Source organism: Zonotrichia albicollis, chromosome 3 (assembly GCF_047830755.1).
Source record: "Zonotrichia albicollis isolate bZonAlb1 chromosome 3, bZonAlb1.hap1, whole genome shotgun sequence".
Classification (NCBI taxonomy): domain Eukaryota; kingdom Metazoa; phylum Chordata; class Aves; order Passeriformes; family Passerellidae; genus Zonotrichia; species Zonotrichia albicollis.
The window spans coordinates 99,657,619-99,679,634 of NC_133821.1; the positions used below are offsets into that span (position 1 = coordinate 99,657,619).

At 36.9% G+C, this 22,016-nt stretch overlaps 1 protein-coding gene across 4 annotated transcripts in view; it reads right to left on the reverse strand.

Moving 5' to 3' along the window:
* Positions 1 to 22,016, reverse strand: part of HMGCLL1 (3-hydroxy-3-methylglutaryl-CoA lyase like 1) — a 76,948-nt gene that overhangs the window by 19,359 nt on the left and 35,573 nt on the right. For all 4 annotated transcript variants that reach the window (XM_074538227.1, XM_074538229.1, XM_074538228.1 and 1 more), the window contains 2 exons: positions 15,196 to 15,259; positions 10,639 to 10,827 (listed from right to left, as the gene is read on the reverse strand). In XM_074538227.1, coding sequence (XP_074394328.1) covers positions 10,639 to 10,827; positions 15,196 to 15,259 — 253 coding nt within the window. The remainder of the gene's footprint in view (positions 1 to 10,638; positions 10,828 to 15,195; positions 15,260 to 22,016) is intronic.

The window sequence follows — 22,016 nt, forward strand, 5'->3', positions numbered from 1 at the left end:
AGCTGATGAGATGGCAACTGAGGAAGAAATGCAGGTTGTGGCAGGGGTGCTGAGAAGGGAGAATGGGATGGGCCTGCAAGGATGGGTTCTGAGATGAGCCAGTTGTGTAGGTTTGTATTTGTGGAAATCCCATTTCATTTGTTGTGGAAGTTGCAAAGTGTGGGAGAGACAAACAGGACACCATAAAACTAAAAGGGAAAAGTAACAATTGCAGAGAACTAGCTTGTCTTTCTGTGGATGAGAGAGTGCTTATGTAATACTGAATAAGGCACAAGAAACAATCTTCAGACCAATGAAAATTCTTTATTTTCCAGTCATCTAGATAATCAAAGCTTTCATTTTTAGGAATTGATTCAAACACTGTTGTAAAATAGTTATCAGTTCAATTTCTGATTGCTACAGGCAGTCATCTCATTAAAACCACAGCAGTCCCTATCAATCATGCAAAAACCACCCCAAAACACTACCTTTTATGCATGCAATCCAAGGCACAACAGAAATATGCATGGGGAATGTGACACCAGTGTGCCCTCACCATACTTCTTATGCATGCTAAGGATCAGTGATTTCAGGTTTTTAGTGCTGTATTTTCACAGCTTCTAAAAGTACTAAATATTTATTTTAAATGTGGCTTAGCATTTTGAAAACTATTTTATACTAATTTGTTCTATAAACACCTGAAACCCTTTTTTTTTTTTTTTTGTAAGCCTTCTTACATTTCCAGCATTTGGAAGTAATTTGTTTCTAGTCCAAAAAAATGAATGTCTGTCTCTGACAAAAAGAGCTGGATTGCTGCCCAATCCACTTCAGAACTGGATGATGCTGACTTTTAGCCATTTAAATAGTCAAGTTAAACAAGACGCTGCTGGGATGATAAAAGGGGCTCTGTAAAGAGACTGTTGCTCTGGCTATGTGGACTTAAACCTATCAAACAATGACTAGGAAAACAGTGAAAGAGAGAAAAAAATTAACCTAAGTAGGAGGGAAAACATTCGGGTTAGGTGAATGCAGGAGCACGGTATCTGTTCACATCATTCTTTCCTCTTGCCAGGGAGCTGCCAGCAGGATATTTACTCTGCTTAAGCACTCAAAGAGGCCAAGAATGGAAAAAAGGAATTACAAAGGGCAGCAAAGTGAAGGGGACTTAGACACCGTGTGGAGTATTATCCTAAAAAGCAACTGTAATCTGCTAATTTTGTACCTAAATTATATTCTATGCAATTTTGTGTGAGCCTTGTTTGCAAGCTCTACTTGCAAGCTTCTTATAATCTTATTCATAGTAGTATCTTATAATTACTAGTTCCTTTCTCTTTTTCAGACTATATTTCCACATATGACAACTAAAGATGCAGCAGAACAGAATCTGATGAAGACCAGAGAACCATTTAAAGTAAATTCTCTGAATCTGCTTACTTTTGCATAGAAAAAAGTGTGTTCACAAGAGGACAAAGATGCACAGTAATGAAAGCAATATTAGAAATATATTTTAGGTACTGATCAACTAAATCAGTATGGCTTTAATGGTTCTAGATTTAATGAAAATGATCATGAGGCTTAAATAGGAATGTACCACTGACACTGCAGAATGAAATGTGCAGATGAATGACATTTACAGGATGGAGAACTCAGAAATTAAAGCACTTAAGACATGATTAGGCAGGATACAATAAAACAGCATTCCAAGAAAAAGAAATGTACAAGGAGGACACAAGCACAGAAAAAGAATATTTGGGCCAAATTATTTTTTTTTTAATAAATACACAGCTTCAATACTATTTGTATAGAAATTATCTTTGCTTTTAAGACAGAAAGATAAAACCACTTCAAATTTTATTTGTATAGTTACTGCAATAATTTTCCATTAATATTCCATTTAGACATAGAGTGATAGGTATGAATTTGCAGCGGTATAAATAAAGATGCATAGATTTGCATGTAAAAATCAAATGTTTAAAAATACTTTAGAGGACAGCTGAGGTTTGACTGTAAGCCAAAGGAAAGTCATGTCTACTGTTGCAAGTCAGCCCTAGTGATTAATTTGAAGATGAGAATAATCTATATATGATGAAGGCCCTCTTCTCTTAGTATCCTGTAACAGACTTAGACTTGAGGTTTGTTGGTTCAGTAACTAGGTCTGAAAGCTTCTGAAATCCAATATTACAGCATTTTACAAGCAGCTAAACAATGTGCATTTCTATAATTCAGTAATCCTTTATAGTTAGCTAAGTTTCATTTCAAATAAAAAACAAAACCCACAAAACCAATAGGTTACCTATTGGTATATGCATGTAAACAATTCTAACTCAGGAACTCTCACAGCTATTTCAATACACAATAACAAATATATTCCCCTTCCTATCTTAAAATATTCAAACAATAAGAACCTTGAAACAAAGTCTACCATTTAGGTTTTTCCCCAATTATACTGTAACAGTTATAATAATAGTAAGAATTAATATATTTGTGGACTCTCAGACTATCAAGTTTTTCTGAAGCATAAGGATAGGGGTCAAAAGTTCTCTCAGAAATTGCACACTGTGCACATTCTGCAAAAAGCAGCAGAAAGCAACAAAAAGGCAGTCACTAATTCTTTTGTACTGATCTAAGAGAAGATTAAAACTAGGGCTGCTAATTCTTTAATTCTTTTGTACTGATCTGAGAAAAGAGCAGGAGTGATGATGCCTGCACATTTGCTTAATTCCCTATTTTGCTTTTTGCTATTATTAAAGGCAAAAACATAAAACCAGTACAAAAAAAAAAAAAAAAAAAAAAAAAAAAAAGAAAAGACAAAATACTGGAAAACATCTGCCAGATTTTGAGCATGAATGCCTATGTTTTCATTTTCTTCCCATATGTAGGTCTGATTTATCCATTTGTGCAGTATGTTTTTTCATTTACAATAGTAACTAGCTGACTGCTCACAGTAGCAATATCATTTGATTGAATGCAAGGTTTTTTCCTACTTTCTTAAAGTAGACACCCTCTTTTTAAGTTTTCTTCAGAGGCAGAAAATGAATATTTTCTTCAGCCTGCTACTTTTGCATAATTCACCTGCCATTTTCCCCCTAAGTTATTTGCTTTCAAATAGAGTATTATTCACCTGACTTGTTAGCTTTCAATCTCAAACAACTCTACTCACATGCCTTCCCAATATCATGTACTTCTTTGTCTCCAACATCTGCTTTTTTTAATTGCTAGCTTTAGCTAAGTACTATGTCATTTCCACAGGGAAGGGGGAATAAAAGAAAACAGAAACAAAAAGGCAAATTGATGTTTTCTAAGGAGTTTTATTTTACTGACAATATTTTGCCTAGTTTGCTAACAATTCAAAAGTAATGTTTATATTTTCAAACCCAGAAAATACCCAGTGAGTGCCCTGGATATTTTAATTCTTAGAAAAATCCAAAAGTAGAAATCTGGGAATACCCTTAAATAAACAGGCATGTCTCAGTTTATTCCCATTCTCTTATGTTTGATCTCAAACATTTTCTTTTGCATGTTTTAGAATATTACACATATTTCCATTTACAAATTGGGCTAGCTATCCTGTTTCTCACAATTCAAATCTAAAATTTGAAAAAAATTAATTGCTACAAGTTAGAACAATTACCCTTAACATGAGCATTACAGTATTGCAAATTATTCATTTAAGCAGGAAAACCTAGGATGCACAAGCCAATATATCCACAACTCTGCTGATGGGTGCTTTCCAGCTTAAAGAAGTTCTGTTTCATAATTCCATTTGTTTCCTGCGCTTTAGCCAAATTTCCACTTATTACATGCCTCTACACCTTAATATGAACTTCCACTCCAGAAAACTGCAAATTGTTTTCTAAAAAATCAAAGCATGCGATGGCCATTGTACATCCTTTGTCTTCTTTGGCAGGCATTGCCTCAAAGAATTCCAGCAAAATACTGAAGCATGACCAGCCCTTCCTGAATTCTGTACAGCTACCCTCAGTCAAGATGATTTTTTTGGTAATTTTTTCCTATCTGAACCTTGAAATTAGTTTCTGGAGATCTCTGTTAAGTCTTCTGCAGTTTCCTGGCCTATATTTGTAAGCAGCAGAGGAAAGCAAACTTGTGAGTTCTGCTGAAGCCTTTCCATCTCTATGGTTTCCTCAAAATAGGAATGCAAGCATATTGAATTTTTTTTCAATATCCCCAAATATGTGCATTCTTCTATATGGCAAGTGTCTCCTATGCTCACATTCTGTTTCATAATGTCTTCAGAGTGCCAGGTTGTGCAGGACAAAAGAAGTCGAAGGTTACAGGGTTCAGATAATTTGATTAGGCACATAAGTATTTTGATCATTTGCTCACTCATATACTTTAGCTTTTTAAATCTAAAAAGTACATTCTACAGAAAAGTTGAAATCTATTCTGTTTTTAAATTTTAATTTCAAAAACGAAGTGTGTTTTAATTCTTCACAAAAACTATCTGTACTTGTCTGATGATCTTCCTCTGTTTTGTTCCTAGCACTTCACAAAGTAAAAGAGAGAAGTCTTACTTCTGTTTTAAAATAAAATAATAAAAAGTAAGAAAAAGCCATGAGTACAGTGACATGTCAAATTAGGAAAGGACAAACCAAGATGCATGTTATGGCTCCTGTCTCCTGTACCTCCTTAATTCCACACAGTATCTCTCTATTAGCTTAGAAAAACAGCCTGTAAGACAGTGTTGAAATTTTAACTGAACTGTCATGATTATTTTTTGCTCTGTTAAAATTTAGTTCAGATATAAAGAATTTACTTGCCAGGTAGTGAGTGCCGCAGCACACTGCTGAAAAAAATCCCCAAAATGCTAGTATCATTTAATGCACTATTGAAGCAAGAATTTTGGCAGGTCAATACAAGCTCATTTTGTCAGCTACTACAGAACTCCCCTAAACCAGTATTTTTTGATGTGTGTCGCAACAGACAAATCTGGCTGGACCAGCTTCCTCAGCTAAAAATTGCATATTTACTGTTACAGGAGGAATTCCTAGCACAATGAGTACATGCTGGGATTCACACTTTTTCACAGTTACTTATCTATCTTACAAATAAAGAATGATAAGGTATTGTTTTTTAAATTTCTTTCTTGATCAGTACATAAAACTCATGAAAACTAAATTAAAGGTATTGTGCTTATAACTGTTTACAACATAGTTGCATAAAACTGTATTTGAAAAAATTATCCTGTTGCTTTTTTTTAAATCAAGAGATTAACTGGTGACTGTATACACATTTGTATGTAGAATTCAGTAAAAACATAATGAATAACCAACAGAAACCCTGAAGCAATTTATCTGGAATAACTATACACATGTATTTGCCTTTTTCTCATTCAGCCTTCCACCACTTCTATCCATATTTTCATGCCATTTTACCATTATTTTATTGTATCACTCCTCTATTCTATTCAGCTATCTAACTTGGCTTCTAGCTGTAACTACTACTCATTCATTGGGATAAGTTAGGATGAGCCTGCATCCTTGTAGGTACCTACTAAAATATGTCAGACAAATCCAAGGTGAAAGAATTGACTGCAGGATACAAATGTTCAGTGAATGTTCTAGCACAGAAGTGTTCTTACATATGATGTATTTATTTGGAAATTCATCACTATGGGCATTACAGGTAAATTCTCTTATGTCAGTCACAGAAATGCAGATCTGAAAACTCAAGAGGAAAATGTCAGCAAACATAATCTGGCACCTGAGAGAGATGTTTAAGTGCTGTCAGACACCAACACAAATTTCTCAGGCTTTCTTGAGTCTGTTTTTTTACCAACAGACCTGCAAGAGGAGAACTGTTAGGGCTTTGTGTACACCCAGACACTAGGAAATGCTTTCTGAATTTAACTGAGTAGGAATACCTTGCCTCTGCAAGACAAAGTCTCCAGCTGAGCTCCAAGATTAAAGCATGAGACCTGCCAATTCTCAGCACCCACTCAGCACCACCTGCCATTAAAAGCCATCCTTAAAGCTCAAGTTATTGGTTGCCAGTCCCTTCTCTAAACACTTGACTGTCTTGAAAAGCAGCAAGGACAGACAACTCCATAGAAGGAGGCAAGCAAGGAGTCCAGAGCCACAGCCAGGCAGGCAGTGGCAGCAACATCACCAGAAAAACAAAGCCATGAAACTGAGTCAGAGATTCAAGACGGGAATCAGCTCTGGACACAATAACCAGGATCAGACAAGATCAGCCAGGTCTGGGGGTAAGCCAGTAAGTCAAGCCAGCAGGTGAGGATGAGAAGGAGGATCAGGGAGGTACCAGATGGCACAAGTGCAATTGCAATGCTGCTGCAGAGTAGCTCAGGCAAGGGCCAAGCACCAGAGCTTCAGGTTTAAAGCCATTGCCTGCTGGGCAGGATGGAGAGAGAGCCTGCACTGAGGACCCTTAGCAGCCAGCAGCTCCTGGACAAGAGATCTCAGCAGCAAGCTGGCCTCTAACCTGCACCTGAAGGGGGCCATGACAGCTTGTGACTTCAAGCAAGCTCAACAGCTATAAAAACCAAATCCTGTATTAAAAATAAAAAAGGATAAGATGGACAGCTACATACAGGAGATGGTTTTGGGTGGAAAATTCATCTCATCTAATGTTTTGCATGGAAGTTCATGTAAATCATGGAGGAGGGAATTTTAAACATAGGAGTTGTTTTAGCTGCTTAACTTAGGCTCTACCATTACATGCTGCTGGCTGTTGCAAGCTCTATTCCTGTAAAAATGATCCTTGTAAATTAATAAACCATGAACTTCAGCACCTGCACTCAGATTCCTCTCCTGTTTCTGGCAGTTAAAACGGCCAGGCCAATCCTGAGTGCCTTTGAGTAAACCTAGATTTTACTACAGAAATAAACTGGATGCACAAAAATATGCAGTTTAGTTAGGGTCTCCAGCATACACCAAGAGACTAGAATCAATTTAGTTAAGTGATGCAGGGAAAAGGTCAGCAGCCAGCCATTTTTATTTGGATTTACTTTCACTTCATCTTTAAAATTCAAGGATCTTAAAGAAATTAATAAAATGTTATTAAATATTGTAAGCTCTCAAAAAGAAGGCATATTATGTTTGCAATAAAAACCTCAAATCTGGATTTTGCAGTCTGAACCTTGAAAGTTTAATTAAAAGCTTGATACATTCTGGTTTTGGTACTAAAGTGGGTATTTTATATAAAAAATTCCTGTTTTCTGGAAAAAGACAGAATGTATAAAATGAAGTTTCATTTGGCATCTAATCAATCTCATTCCTTTCTCTGTGTTAAACAGGGTGAACATGATTACACAAGGTGGTAAAAGTCCTTGGTTTTTGTAAGTCATTAGGGTTTTATAATTGTTTTCTTTAAGTTAGAATTTGATCCTCATAGTGTACAGATCAGTTCATTTTAATGAATCAGGACAGCAATTTGTATTTGATAAAAGTCTATGGGACAATCATGTGGTTGTTTCCTTTATTCAGGTACCACAGCCAGACAAATATCCTCTTTTCCTCTTAGCATACTCTTTTTTCTTGTTTGAATATATGTTATAAAGACACACAAATCTATTTCTGGCAACCACACAAGTTTTCCAGGAAAAGAGTTCTTTAACATTTCCATTAAACACTTTCCTTTCCACACCCCTTTCCACTTCTGTACACACAACAGAAGTCAATTGTCAATGAAGCTCAAATCTCCTTAGATAAGGTAAGGTCTACCTTAGCAGGGCCTCTCCAGAAAGAAGTTTCCTGACCCATCTTTTTACCCTTCCTTGGAGGTCTGTAACATTTTCCTATAAATATTTTACTTTCTATTACACTATGTGTTTGTACATTATCTAATGCACACATGTAATTTTACTCAAAGTACCATAACATCTCACTAGATCTCCAAATCATTTCCCATCTTCTGAATTGTCTTTTAAGTAAATTCTATACTCTGGTAGTTTTATATTAAGCTGTGTAACCAAGAGCCAGCCATGTTTCTACTTTAAATGTTTACTGGTTTCTTTTGAAGCATCACTTCATGTTCCTCACATTTTTACATATATTATTTTCATAAAATGAAGTGAATTTCCTTTCTATCTGTATTATTTGCTTCAGCAATTCAAAAAATTACTTATGCTTTAAAAGTTGGCTAATCTTTCTCCCATCTTTCACTACCTATCCTTTTCTTAAAACAACACATATAAAACTGAATACTAAAATTGCAAGACTACTGCCCTCCTAATTTCTTATACAGATACGGCCTGTCAGTTCTAGATGACTTTGGATCAGCCCCAAACGAAAGAAAATATTCTGGGTAGTATAATCCTGCATGAAACAATGTGATCTGTATAAAAAATCACTTACTGAATTACCAGCAACTCTTTCCACTCCTAGGAGATCTCCCATCGAAGCAATGCCTGAATTAGTGCAGAGTGATTTGTGGCTTTCCAGCTGTCATTCATTAATTCTTAGGAAATACAATATACAGTGCAACAGTACTCAGCCTGGGGTTGTTCAGCAATGTCTTAGGAAGAGTGTAATTTGTCTGCTGAATGTTCTTTAAACTGGTTTTCAAACAATAACTATAGCCTATTATTTCTACGACCCCCCAAACACATTTCACTCTTGCTGAAATATTGTGTCGGTCACGCAGACCCATAAATGGGGAAGGGAAAGGAATTGTGTCTGAGTAGAGTTTGGTTCAGGAAACTGCAGCTGAGTTAAAGACAAGGGGTTTTATTCCAGTGCTCTGCCATTCCTGTATCTTTGGCAGAAAGAAAAGCACAGGCAAGGCTGACAGGGACTAGAAGTGACCTGGGCGCTCTGACTCACCAGCTTTAGCACTTCACCACACAGCCAACCTGCAATTTAGGAGTCCCTGTTTTAGCAGGAGCATTGCTTTAGAAGGAGTTGCAACTCCCTGCTAGCTGCCTTGGGTTTCTGACCCAAGAGAGGACACTGTGAGGTGCAGGATCCGTTTGAGGATCCAAAAGCCTGGGGACCTTCTTCTACGTGAGACAAGGAGCTGCTTGCACAAAGCCATTCAGAGAGGCTGTGTAATGCCTGCTTCATCAGGGCTTTTGGCAAACCCTATGACAAGCTCAGCTGAGCCAAAACCACTGCACCTTTAGACATGCACTTTAGGAGACCTTGACAACAGAGGGAAGTTTTCTGGTGGGTCTCAGGCACCCTTGCCTTCCCAGAAATATGAGAAGGTTGCACAGGAATTTCTTTTTAAGTCTTTTGCTCTCTAGAATTTGCACGTTAATTATTCTAAACAGCACATTAGGTACCTAAGAGATTTTTTTTTTCCTTTAGCTCTTGCACAGTTGGTTTAAGAACTAAATAAAAAGATTACAAGAGGTAAACATGAGACAAGAAGCATTTGCAACAAATGCTGGAGTTAACAAAGCATAGCCATTGTTCAGTGTTTAGTAGGCACCATGACAGCAATTATTTACAGGAAGGATTTGAAAAACAATGCTTCAAGTATTTTTATGGCCAACTCCTCCCATGCTCAGGGGTTTGCATGCTTCTAGCTATTGCATCTGCAACTGAAGCTAACTGTGAAATTAGTAATTTATTTATCCCATGGTACATACACACACATTTGTAACAGTAAAAGTGAGTAAGGGTGAATAGCGAATGCTTTGAGTAAAAGTTAGAACCTTTCTTACCAGATTTTGTCATTCCCTATTTAGTCAAATACCTGTGGATTCCCATGTTGGAACTTTCCTTGTTCCTTCTTGTGCCATATACCACTACCACTGTTAACATAATTGTAGCTAAACAACATAATATGAGCTCTGCCAAAATAACAAGTCAGAAAAAGGAAACTTTGACCTTCAAAATGACTGCCTGAATTGCATGGAAACAAAAGACATCATTAAGTATAAAATAGAACAATAAAGGCCCACAATTTGTAAATAGCTAATGACTCTGTAACGCTTAGTAAAAGTAGTTCTCCTTAGCAAAGCATAGGCACTTTAAGATATTCCTCAAGACTGTATCTTGACAAAAACTACATTAGAACTTGCAGTCTGTTTTCTGCATTGTGTCCTATTCTGAATCTCTTATGGAAATTAATTCTGATAATTTAGGCACAGATTTGAAAGCCAATTAAATAAGATATAAAGTTGTTGCTAATCTTACTTGGAAGACATAACCGATAAACAAAAAAGTATAATGAAGGCATGTGAATAGTGATAAAATTATCCAGACTATTCTATGTACATAACTGCTAATATTTTATATTCATCCATCTGAAATCAAGATGTAATTATGCATGATTCCATTTTACTTTTAGACACATCCACAAAGTAGTAATTTTAGTTTAGTAGAAAACAAACATACAGATGTTCCTAAGAAAACTGAATCTGAGATATCAGAAAAGAATTATTTAATGTCCCTCCTTCATCTAATGTCAATGAAATGTAATAATCATAACTGTTTCTAAGTGATTTTGTATGGAATTGAAGGTAATTAATATATAAATTTTGACATTTCCTGGTAAAAGCAACAGCAATAATACCAGTAGACAATTTGATGTGTGAAGAATACTTTCCTAAAGTTTAGTGAATGCCTTTTTGCTCTTCTAATGATTTCTTTAATGGCAGGATTTTTTAAAATTGCACACTGAATTAAAATAAGAATACTATTATTGTATATTATAAAGGAAAAACCAAGTCACCTGCATGGCTGTGAGGATATTGGCTAACGCCTGGCCATACGTGTCATGACAGTGAACAGCAAGAGCACTCAAAGGAATTTCTTTCATAACAGCTTCCAGCATTTTTTTCATACTTCCAGGTGTCCCCACACCAATTGTATCTCCCAGAGAGATTTCATAACAGCCCATACTGTACAGCCGCTTAGATACCTGATTGGAAACAGAAAAACACCAAGAGGTCAAGATGAAAGAGTATAAAATAGGGTCAAGAACAAACACTATAAAGGACATACTTCTGTACAGGTTTTAGGTTTGGGCCTACTGAGGTGGATCTATTTATCAGACAACCTATATTCACTGTTGAAAACTGACATAGAAGAAGAACATCCCACAGATCCTCTTATTTTAAAATTATAGTTCTGCTACATTCTGTATGTGGAATAGCTAACCAAGTCAAATCCATCAAAAACTTGCTTTCTGACTCTCCCACAGAATCCAAACAAGCAAAATTTTAAAATTATGAATTAATTTCTGTCAAGCCCTTTCCTAACATTTTCTTCTCTCTGGGGACTTTCCAGCTGTTTGGTTTTCTCCATGTACTTTTCAGCTTATAAGCTGTGCAGGGTAAAGACCTGTTCTTTTGTTTGCATATTACATGAAGCCAACAAAGATAATAAATAATTTTATAAAGCCTCATTTTTCTTTCTCTTGGCACTTAAAAAAATCAAAGAAAGCTGAAATTTTAACGTGTTGCAGTCAACATTAATTTTGCAATATCAATTTTGCTTTCTTTTCATGAAATCAAACATTAAAATACTAACAAAGAAAAGCTACAACTTAATTAACATTCTGGTCCTTAAGTTTTAAAATTTTTCTTAATACAAAAAAACCATATACAAATAGGTCTTACTTATGTAAGCAGAGCCCTAAATATTTCTGGAATTATGTCTTCAAGGAGTTCTTTGCATGAGTGAAAACTGAGGTCTGGCTTCATAATTTTTGCATGGAGAGAAACACATTCAGAAGCAGAAAATCATATTTTCACTGAAAATATTGCTTCAGGAATTGAATGCAGGCGCTTGCCATCTTATTTTTGTTGGATTCATTTGGAAAGTTTCCATCTTATTTTCAGCTGCTCAATGTTTGTCCCCTTTAGGATTCCCCACTGTGTATGAAAGATCCCAAAAGACCACTCCACTGGAATGGAATCCCAGTTTAGAAACTAACTGTTTAGAGATGAAAAAATACAACCCTCTTCCAAAAAGACATCTTAAGTCACACTGCAGTCTGCTGTTAAAACAATTCCAGGGCTCCATCAGAGGGATTGCTGTGAGCAAGTCTGAGGAAGTGCACAAAGTGCTGCACCAGCAGTCTCGGAAGCACAGGATTAATATTGCTGTTCACTTAATTCAAAGAACAGCTGAAAAAAAGAAATAGTCTGAATCATCCTGTTTAAGGCTTGGAAGTGCTATGACTATAGCAAATGTGGTAAAACTGTGCTTTAAAGTCAGATTCCCTGGTTCCTATACACAGAAATTCAACACACATTTTAAAAAGGGACATTCACTGGAATGCAAAAGGGATTCATCTCACAGCATATTTCTATATCATCAACACATGGCAGGCATTTTAACTAGACTACTGTTGTAAGAAAGAAAAAGGATCATCTGCAGTTAGTGGTGGATTACAGTCAGTTAAATCCCAAACCTTTGTGTTTCTTCATACCAGGGCAAAGAAATGTACTGCACTTCCCCCCCTCTTCTTTTTAATGCAAAATTCAAAGTTTTTCTAGTAAGTATTTTAGTCATAACTTGGACCATATAAACTGCTAGAAATCATATTGCATTCACTTCTTTTTCATGCTCAGTCCTTAGGTCTTTCAGTTTCCTAAATGCAGAGTTCTGAAAGATGGAAGAAGAGAGGATGAAACTTAACAACCTGAGCATCATCACTGACTTATCACAACCTAAACTGAAAAAGAGATCTAAATTTAATGTATAGCTTGGAAGCAGAATGGGAGGTTTTGTACTGAATTTTCTATTCTACCATAGTAGAAGGCAGCTTGTTAGTTATAGTTTTGTAAGTTTTCAACATGGATTTTTGGGAGGAGAGTGTGGGAGAAGAGAACACACTGTTTTTCTACGTAATCAGGATGTGAATATGAGCTTTCAACTTTGTTGATTGAACAGGGTTGTGTTCTGCACCACTGAGCTATTTTGTTATGCATATGAGTTTCCCTTTGGAAACATTGCTTGGCACCAAGCATTGATCAAAATGGGAATTGGGGAACCAGCACTGCAACTTCTTAGGCATGTGAACAGTCCTCTTCCTGGAAATATCAAAAACTATACTCCTATATTGAACACAAAAAAGCCGATAATCCAGTTATTGATTATTTTAAGTAACTAACAATGTAAAAACCCTTCAGTTCTTGTGCTGTAAGGGAAACTTTAATGATCCAATAATATTCGAGTAAGAGTAGGTCCATTTTCTATAGTTTAGTCAGAATGTGTCCTGGATAATATTTAACTTAATGAATTCACTGCTTTAGGTTAAAAGGAAGCTAAAGAAAGAAATAAGCAAGCAGAAAGACAAAACCAGCCAAATATATGATGGAATTAAATGATAATGCATTATACAACTGGCTTCAAGGATGTTATACAGTGTTTCTGAAAACTTTCAGGCTTTATCTGCCTGAAGTTGAAATACTCAAACGACAAAATGATAAATGGTTAAGTAGTGACTTCCTTTCAAGAATCAGCAGAGTAACAGGACTAGGCAATTTATTTCAGGATATGAAAACTGTTTGTTTGTTTGTTTGTTTTAAATACAGAACCATATAAATATATCTGATAGATTCCAGAAGTCTGAAGGCATCTGAATTCTGCACTCAGTTGATAACTATGTGTAAAGCAGTTACATATCTAGTATGCCAGAAATTAATGCAGTCTGCAACAATCTGTAATAATGCATGTAGTCTGAAATAATCCACCTATCCTAATTGTTTTTTGCTTCAGTTAAAAAATATTTTGCTTACAAAAATGAAAATGATCACTGTTACTGATGGGAGGAGAAACTGACTAAACCTTTCAATCATAGCTGCTGATTGCAATACAGAGTCAAGGGGGTCAAAATGCTCCCATCCCAAAAAGATGATGACCAGAGCAGCAGCTGTCTGAAAGAGTTTAACAACTCAGCCAATAATTTTGGTAATGCTGATTCTGTACATGTATTTATACAAAAGCTATCAGAGATGCTTCTATATACGCAGCAGTGCTTGCTGAATCAGGGATGGAATTAAGAAATTTAATGTGGTAGCTTTTATCATGAACACATACACAGTGGTATACAGGTACGCAAGATGACACTTAATAGGATGAAGATAGAAAATAAAATAGCTGTGCAGTAAAAGTCTCCAGGTCTGGAACATTAAATAACAATCCCACTGGAAAAATGAGAAGGAGCACTTCTCAGCAAAAGGAGCTTTTCTCAGTAGAAAACAAGCAACACATGGAAAGAAGACTTTTGGGGAACATGGTAAGCAGTATGTCATCACTGCTCTAACTAAAGCTGTGTCATTTCTAACCTTCACTTCATATTAAAACAAATACATTTAGAAATACTGACAACCTTCCAGGCTTTTGGTTTTTTTTCCAAAGAGTCTGAGTATGTGTGGATGCTGTGGGAGAAGTATTATCACAAATTCCATCTGGAGTGTATACTAGAAGAAGACGCAGGAGAACAGGACCTGAAAACCACCCACACAGAACATAATATATCAGACAAATGTTGATTAGTAGCTAGTGCTACAAATTAAAAAATAATGGTTTGGATATTCTGCTAGATCAACAAAAATAGGTGATTAAGTGTAACAGAGAAGACAAGTCTGTCTCTAGGTGGAAGGCCAGCATGTTCTGTCTTAAGCCTCTTGGAATTTTTACTCCACTTTTGGTTTTTTCCAGTCCATTTAAGCTTTGATGCCCTCTTTGCCTTCCTGCAAAATTTTACACTTCTGTTTCACTCATCTCTCTTCTGGAAAAAGGGCTGGACTAAGATATCTTCTTCCTTATCCTATATTCCAAATGAGGAAAAGGGGCAGGGAGGGAAGGTGCAACTTAGTCCATCATGGCACTAGAGCAATTTAAGAAATCATATTGAGGGTGAGTTTTGGTTCATGTTCATCACATGACCCTCACCAGAAGCACAATGGCAACACAGTGTGCTTATTCCAGTATAAAATGGATTTAAAAAGCAAAAAGCTGTGCAGGAAACCCTTTTGTACAACACAGTCACCTGACACATGTGCTTGTCTGTTTTCTTAAGTAATTTCTTACCTTATTGCTAGATGAAATACTGCATAATATTTTTTCTCATGACTGATAACAATCAAAATGTCCTATTTTTCTCACATTTGACTGTATATGGTTAAGTGAGGCTACGCACCAAGTCTTAGTTTTAGCTAGGTTTTTTGCTTGTTTTCCTTAAATTTTATCCATTAAAGATCTTTTTATGATTAAGTAGAGATAATTACATATATTTTTGATTTATTGAAAAGACAAGCTAGAAATTCACTCTTACTTCTGCCACTTTATCTGGTACAACGTTTCCTTCATATGGGCATCCTAAGGCACATGACACATACCTGTAACAAAAAGAACACACAATATTCTGGTTTATATATATATATATATATATGCACATAAATATATATATGTATGTATGTATGTATGTATTCATACACGTTACATTAAAAATAGATTAAATATAATTTGAACACATAAACCAATCAACATAAAGATTTGAATGAAAAGTCAAAATTACATCAGATGACCAAGAAAAAGGTTTATCAATTTTCCTTTCAGATCACAGAACAGCAATGCAAATCTTTATTTATGTTCAATATATGTTACGAATTGTAAAGGATTGGCAAGGTGGCCAAGTTTACAGTGTTGTAGGAGACTTGGTTTTTATTGGAATTTCCATCTGAAGTTACAAGAGTCAGCTCAAACTTGGCTTGCCATCACAAGGTATTCAGAGAAAGATATCACTTTCTTCCTCGTAGTACTATCCATATCATGGCAACCATGGACACAGACTCCTTCTGACAGCCCCACCATCTCATCAGAACTGTAATGAGGACATACGTCATCAGAACTGTGGTGAATGAGGGACCTTTCACACTCCCTCTCTACTGGCATTTCTGTCCCAGTGCCCCAGAAGAATTATAGCCCCATTGCAAGCTGTAATTTAGGCATGCCTTGGGACAAGAAGAAACTGAGAAGCCAAACCGTATCCCTTAGCAGCTATTGGCTCCACAAAGAACAAAAACTGAAAGCCGCAACCAAACTTCCATTGTTCAGCCCTAATGCTCTATTAGCATAGAATTCAGTGTAAATTTCTCTTTTTAATGACAATTAAGACCCATGAAATTCTAATTAAACTTCTAATTGTTTATCTTAAATTGATCAGGAATATGATTAAACCTAACCAGAAACATCCAGTTTCAAAACAAAATCAAAAGTGTGACTGTAAAAGGATTTACAACAGAGGCCTGCAGAGCCCCAGTCCCAGTGGGAGGTTGCTCAACTGCTTAATAGGAGAACAAGAGCCCTCATCGATCTCCCATCATTCCCTTTCGCTCAACACTGAAGGACATAATGTAAAATTATACTCTGTATAATGCAAAAGGGATTGAACAGATGCCAGTTTGTATGTAGTCAAGGTCCATGGGGTAAAGGATGTATTGTTTCATTTCAGTTGAAGGAGAAACTGATTGATAGAATGTGAAATCAGGATCAGTAACAGGCAAAAACAAATTGTGGAAAAAATGTCCATATTTTAATACATAGAGCATATTCCATCCCTTATATGAAGGCATGTTACTAGAAGTAAGAGTAAGAATGAAGCCAACCTTAAATCTAGAAAGAGCTTGATTAGCTCTGACAAAGAAATGGAAATTAATTTTATTCCCACAAAAGTGGTTGGGTCCATTACATCCTGCTCACAATTTTAATGCAGATGCCTACTAGGCATGATTTCAATTATCTATATGTCATTATGAAAACCAGGTTTTTGAAACTTGGCCACTGAATTCACTAACTATCAGCCCCAATTTAGATGTCACTGTTTAAATTCCAAAATTCTGAATTTTCATATCTACATTAAAGATAATGTAGCTACTGTTAACACCTAAACACTGTCTTGATTTTCAGTGACACGTAACTGAAAAGCAATTCAGGATAATTTCCTTAATTTCTTTTATGCATACAGTTTTTCAAATGAAATTAAGTGTGAAGAATTTCAGACCCAAAGGATTGCTTTTTACATAATACTACAGTGCCTAGAGCTAGTGACTGCATACACCTACTGAAACTGTTTTCAATATTAGCCACAGCACTTTTTATGAAGTGATTAAGAACAGAACTAAATTATAAGTAAATGCAGAACATATAGTATGTATGTGCACATGTTCCCTTTACTTACATATCTTTACAGGTTCCTAATGGCTGCATCTGTCAGATCAAGAAGACATGCATTTGGTAGTGATAATGTGGCATGAACGGCATCTGGGATGGAGTAGGGCAAACAAAAGTAAAAGCAGGCCAAAAGGTATCTAGAGAACAACAGAATACTCCCCGTGGTTCATACCAGAGAGCAGAAACTTGCCTGAACTCACATAATTCAGCTGGGCCTGCTGGGGTATGAAAGTATGTGGTGACCTGAGGAATCTGCCTGCTACAATACACAAATCTGTTTGAGATTATGAACTTTCTGCATACTTACACCATTGCAACCAGACTGACATTTTAAATAAGGAAAATATGCTAGATATAATCTATCTGGGCATCAGATATTCAATATTAAACTGGAGAAAATAGGGATTACTGAAAGAATTTGACAGAAAAAGAACTTCCTACCAGATAGACAACAAAGTCCTGTGAAGAATGAAAAAAACAAATTTTCAGTAGAGTTCATCAAGAATGAGCTTGGCAGAATTTTATCTAATATTTTCACTTAATGAGTTGGAATAAAAAGTAGAGATGTGGTGATAACATTAAATTTGAAAGCAAAATACTTAAAATGCAGCTGTAAAAGAGCAAAGCGCGCTCCAGACATACATCAGGAGAAGCATTTTTAATAGAGGATAAAAAATAGCAGACAGAATCACAAAATAAGCTGAACTGGAAGAGACTCACAATGATCATTGAGTCCAGCTCCTGGACCCTGCACAGGACAATCCCCAGGAGTCACACCCAGTGCCAGAGAGCATTGAAGAAACGCTTTCTGAACTCTGTCAGGCAGTGCTGTGCCCATTGTCCTGGGGAGCTGTCCCAGTGCCCAACAATCCTCTGGGTGAAGAACATTTTTCTAATATCCAACCTCCTCTGGCACAACTTCAGGCCATTCCCTCGGGTCCTGCCATGGATCACCACAGACAATAGATCAGTGTCTGGGCCTCCTCTTGCCCTCATGAAGAAGTTGTAACTGCAGTGAGGTCTCCCCTCAGTCTCCTCCAGGCTGAACAGAAAAAGTGACCTCAACTGCTCCTCATACAGCTTCCCCCAGGCCCTTTGCCATCTTTGTTTCCCTTCTTTGAATGTTCACAATTATCTTTCTTGTATTGTGGCACCCAAAACCGCACACAATATTCCAACTGAGGCCATCCCCGGGCAGAGCAGAGAGGGACAATCCCCTCCCTTGCCTGGCTGGCAATGCTGGCAGGGCCTGATGCCCTCAGGACAGAGTTGGCCCCCCTGGTTGTCTGGGCACTGCTGACAAATATTCAACTTGCCACTGACCAGGACCCCCAGGTCCCTTTCTGGGGCACTGGTTCCAGCATCTCATTCCCCAGTCTGTCTGTACATCCAGACTTGCCTCATCCCAGGTGCAGAACGTGGCGCATTCCCTTCATATGGTTGGTGAGTGCCCAGCCCCCTAATTTGTCATTGTCTCTCTGCATGGCCTCCCTGCTTTCGAGGGAGTTGACAGCTCTTCACAGTTTTGTATCATTTGCAAGCTTGCTTAGTATCCCTTCCAGTCCTGTGTCCAAGTCATTTATGAAAATGTTGAAGAACACAGGGCCTAGGATGAAGCCCTGTGGAATTATATTTGAAAAGGTCTTGCTGTATTCTTATAGGAAATGAAATACAATTTGAGTCAGTTGCAGAAAACTCCATGCAAGCTGGAACATAGGCAGGCAAGCACTGAGTACTGCTAGTGGGGTACAGAATGTCGAGCATGTGAAAACACACATGCATGTCTGTGTGAAAGAGCAAAATACTCATGTATCAGGTCTGAGTATTTGCCAGAAAGTCTAGAATTAAAGCAGTGCTGTGTGGGATGTTTTGTAATTGCATTTGTGTGTTTCCAAACTGTTAAGTGGATGTGTGAGGAAATATGTTTCAATACAAAGGTAGATCTGTTATCTACACATAAATTTGGCTGTTCGTTTTTCTTTTATTTTTGGGTATGAAAGAATCCAAAGGGCATTAATATCACAAGAGAATACAACCAAATCAGAGCCCCAAGACCTCCACCCACATAACTCCAACACGGGAAACAACTTTGAAGGAAATTCTGCAGAACTGCTTGGAAAGGAGAAAATTACCAAAACAGAGCCACAGAGAGCAGCAGAAGACACAAGTTAAAGGAACAGTCTGGTCAACTGCAGCAAACACTACTGAAAAATCAAGAAGAATGAGGAGAGACTACTGTTTCCGAGATCTTGTCATCAGGGAGTTTGGTGAGAGTTGTTGCAGTTGCAAGCAAGGAACAGAAGCCAAAGTGTAGGAGTTATAGGAGGGAATCACAGAAGAGGGTCTCTAGACAGCAATTATACACAGCGCCTTCAATGAGCTTAGGAATGAAGGAGAGATAGGCGATGAGATATGATATGAAGAACCAAGGAGGGTCAAAGGTGCAATTTTTAAGAGGCAAATGCTTGCTTATATTGCAAGTGGAAAAGAGCCAGAGGACAGTGAGAGGTTAAGAAAGACAATAAGGGAGGGAAGAAATAAGAGGAAGAACAGAACATGGGGTCACTGGGGCAAGTGGAAGGGGTACAGATGGAAAGTAGACAAGAAACTTCTGCTGCTCTGACAGTGGAGAAAGGACAGAAGGAAGAGGATAAAGTATCTATTTTTCTTAGGAGAAAAAGCAAGATCCTATGTGAAGAAAAGCAGCAGAGGAAAGAGAAGAGTTTGAGCAATAAATTACAGAGGCAACTGGGATTTAATTTGTGAATTCAATTAAGTTGGAGAATACAGCTGTTTTCTAAAAAGATAGCAGGACCTAAACTAAAAAAATATACCATAATGAAAGAGACTGTTCCGGTGTCAGAATATTCACCAGAGACACTCCACAGTATGAGAGCAGAAGCAAATATCTGAGAGTTCACAAAATGGAATCTGCAATGGAAGTGTTTAATTCTAAGTATGTGCTTAAATCTTCGCTGAATCAAGGCCAGACGTAGCTTAACTAAGTCTTCAGCACACAAAAAAAGAAAACAGCCCATGAAGCCAGAGATGGAAAGAAGGACTTGCAAGTGAACACATTGATACACGATGCTTTAGCAACACACAAGTATGCGCTGGTTTGCTCACTCAGATTTTGAAAAATCAGAATCCTTGCCTTTAAGAAAAAGTGATAAAAAAAAAGTTTTCTACTTGTTTCACCTGGCAGAGTTTACCCAGTCTCTCATCTGTCTGCAGATTTCACTGCAGATCAGTATCATTCAGTCTTCTACTAAATTGTTTCCTATGCATATAAAACAAAAACAAAATAAATAAAAAAAACCACACAACAACTTGACTGTGTAATATTTTGCACAAAAATGCTGAACAGCCTCTGGGGATGGGGAGGGAGAAGGAAGAGGAAGAGAGTTTTCAATTTCTTCCAGTATGCCAAAACCAAATTTCAACATTCTACAAATGGTATAGACAGCACAAGGTCCCCATGATCAAGGTCACTAGGAATGGTGATAATCACGTCAGCCCAGCGCCTGTGAAGTGAAGGATATAAAACCACAAACAGGGTAAATGAGCAAACATTTCTTAACCAAAGTGTGTTAAAGGGAAAATGAATCCAAGCAAAAACTGAACTCCATGTTGTAATCAGTCCTTTGTCAACTTGTTTCAGCAGGAATCCCAGAGCCAGATCCACAGCTGCTACCACAGCTGGAAGCATGAAGCCTCCTGAGAAGCCAGTTGCAGACTCAGATGCTGCTGTTTCCTGTTTATTATTATAGTGTAAGTTTGCATATAATTTACCATGTTCACTGCAGATGTATTTATTTTTATTGAATGTTTGTGTTAAAATGTACATGCCTATCATTTGGTGAATTCATAATATTAAGGTTGATCTATTCTGTCTCCTTCCAAAGAAAACCATTTATTAAAAACAGGGAGTCTTTACTGTAGGGAGAGGAAAAACACAAAGAAGTAAAGAGAGAGAAAAAGGAGATTCCTCCAGAAATAGATTCTCCAGGCAAAGTCGAAAATGTGTAAAAAAGGCCAGGATCTTTTTTTCACATTTGATTTTTAAAACAACCAAAAAACCCCCCAAACAACCTCCCGCTCCCCCCTCTCCCTAAAAAAAAAAAAGAAAAAAGAAACAATCTCTCCATGTATTTAGTGCCCAGTTAAAAGTAATATGTATCCTTTTCACAGTGAATACTACAGAAAAAAATATTTGTTCATATTTTAAATGCCAAAAAAAACACTACTAAATTGTGAACTATGACAAAATACTAAACTACGTTCTATAAAATAGTTACTTGTCTAAAAAGTAACCAAGCTGTTACAATAATGAAGGGCCACCAAACCATTTAACTTTCAATAACTCCCTCTAGTTACCTATGGAGTTATCAGTAACATACTATTGAGCACACCACCTTGTTACCTTATAATTTCATACTAATATTTCATATCTGGTTTACACTACTCTTCTGGAAGACATGAGGATCATTTTTACTTCCCACAGAGACTCCTCTTTTTTTTCTTTTTTTCTGCTTGTTTTTTTTTTTTAAGCAGCTCTTCTGGCCTGCTATTAATATTTTTTCTCTGTAGGTACAAAACAATGGCTAAAAGTTGGTAGAGCTTTATTCCTCAGGAAAACCTTCACAAAGTGCAATCATCCAGGTATGATAGAGTCAGTAGAGTCAGTACAATGGCTCCAAGATCCTTTTCTAAACCTGTTCCCAGTACAGAGAAATTCACTACATCCCTTATTCCAGCAACCTCTGGCTCCTTAAACCTCTCCAGGGCACTGATTCCAGCTGGCTTAATACTGTGTAACTCTGTGGATTTTTTTACCATTCACATAGAAAATCGTGTTCCTTCCAAGTCTATTAAATGCTCATCTACATTTTCTTGCTTCCATAACTCAAACTATAGGCTCAC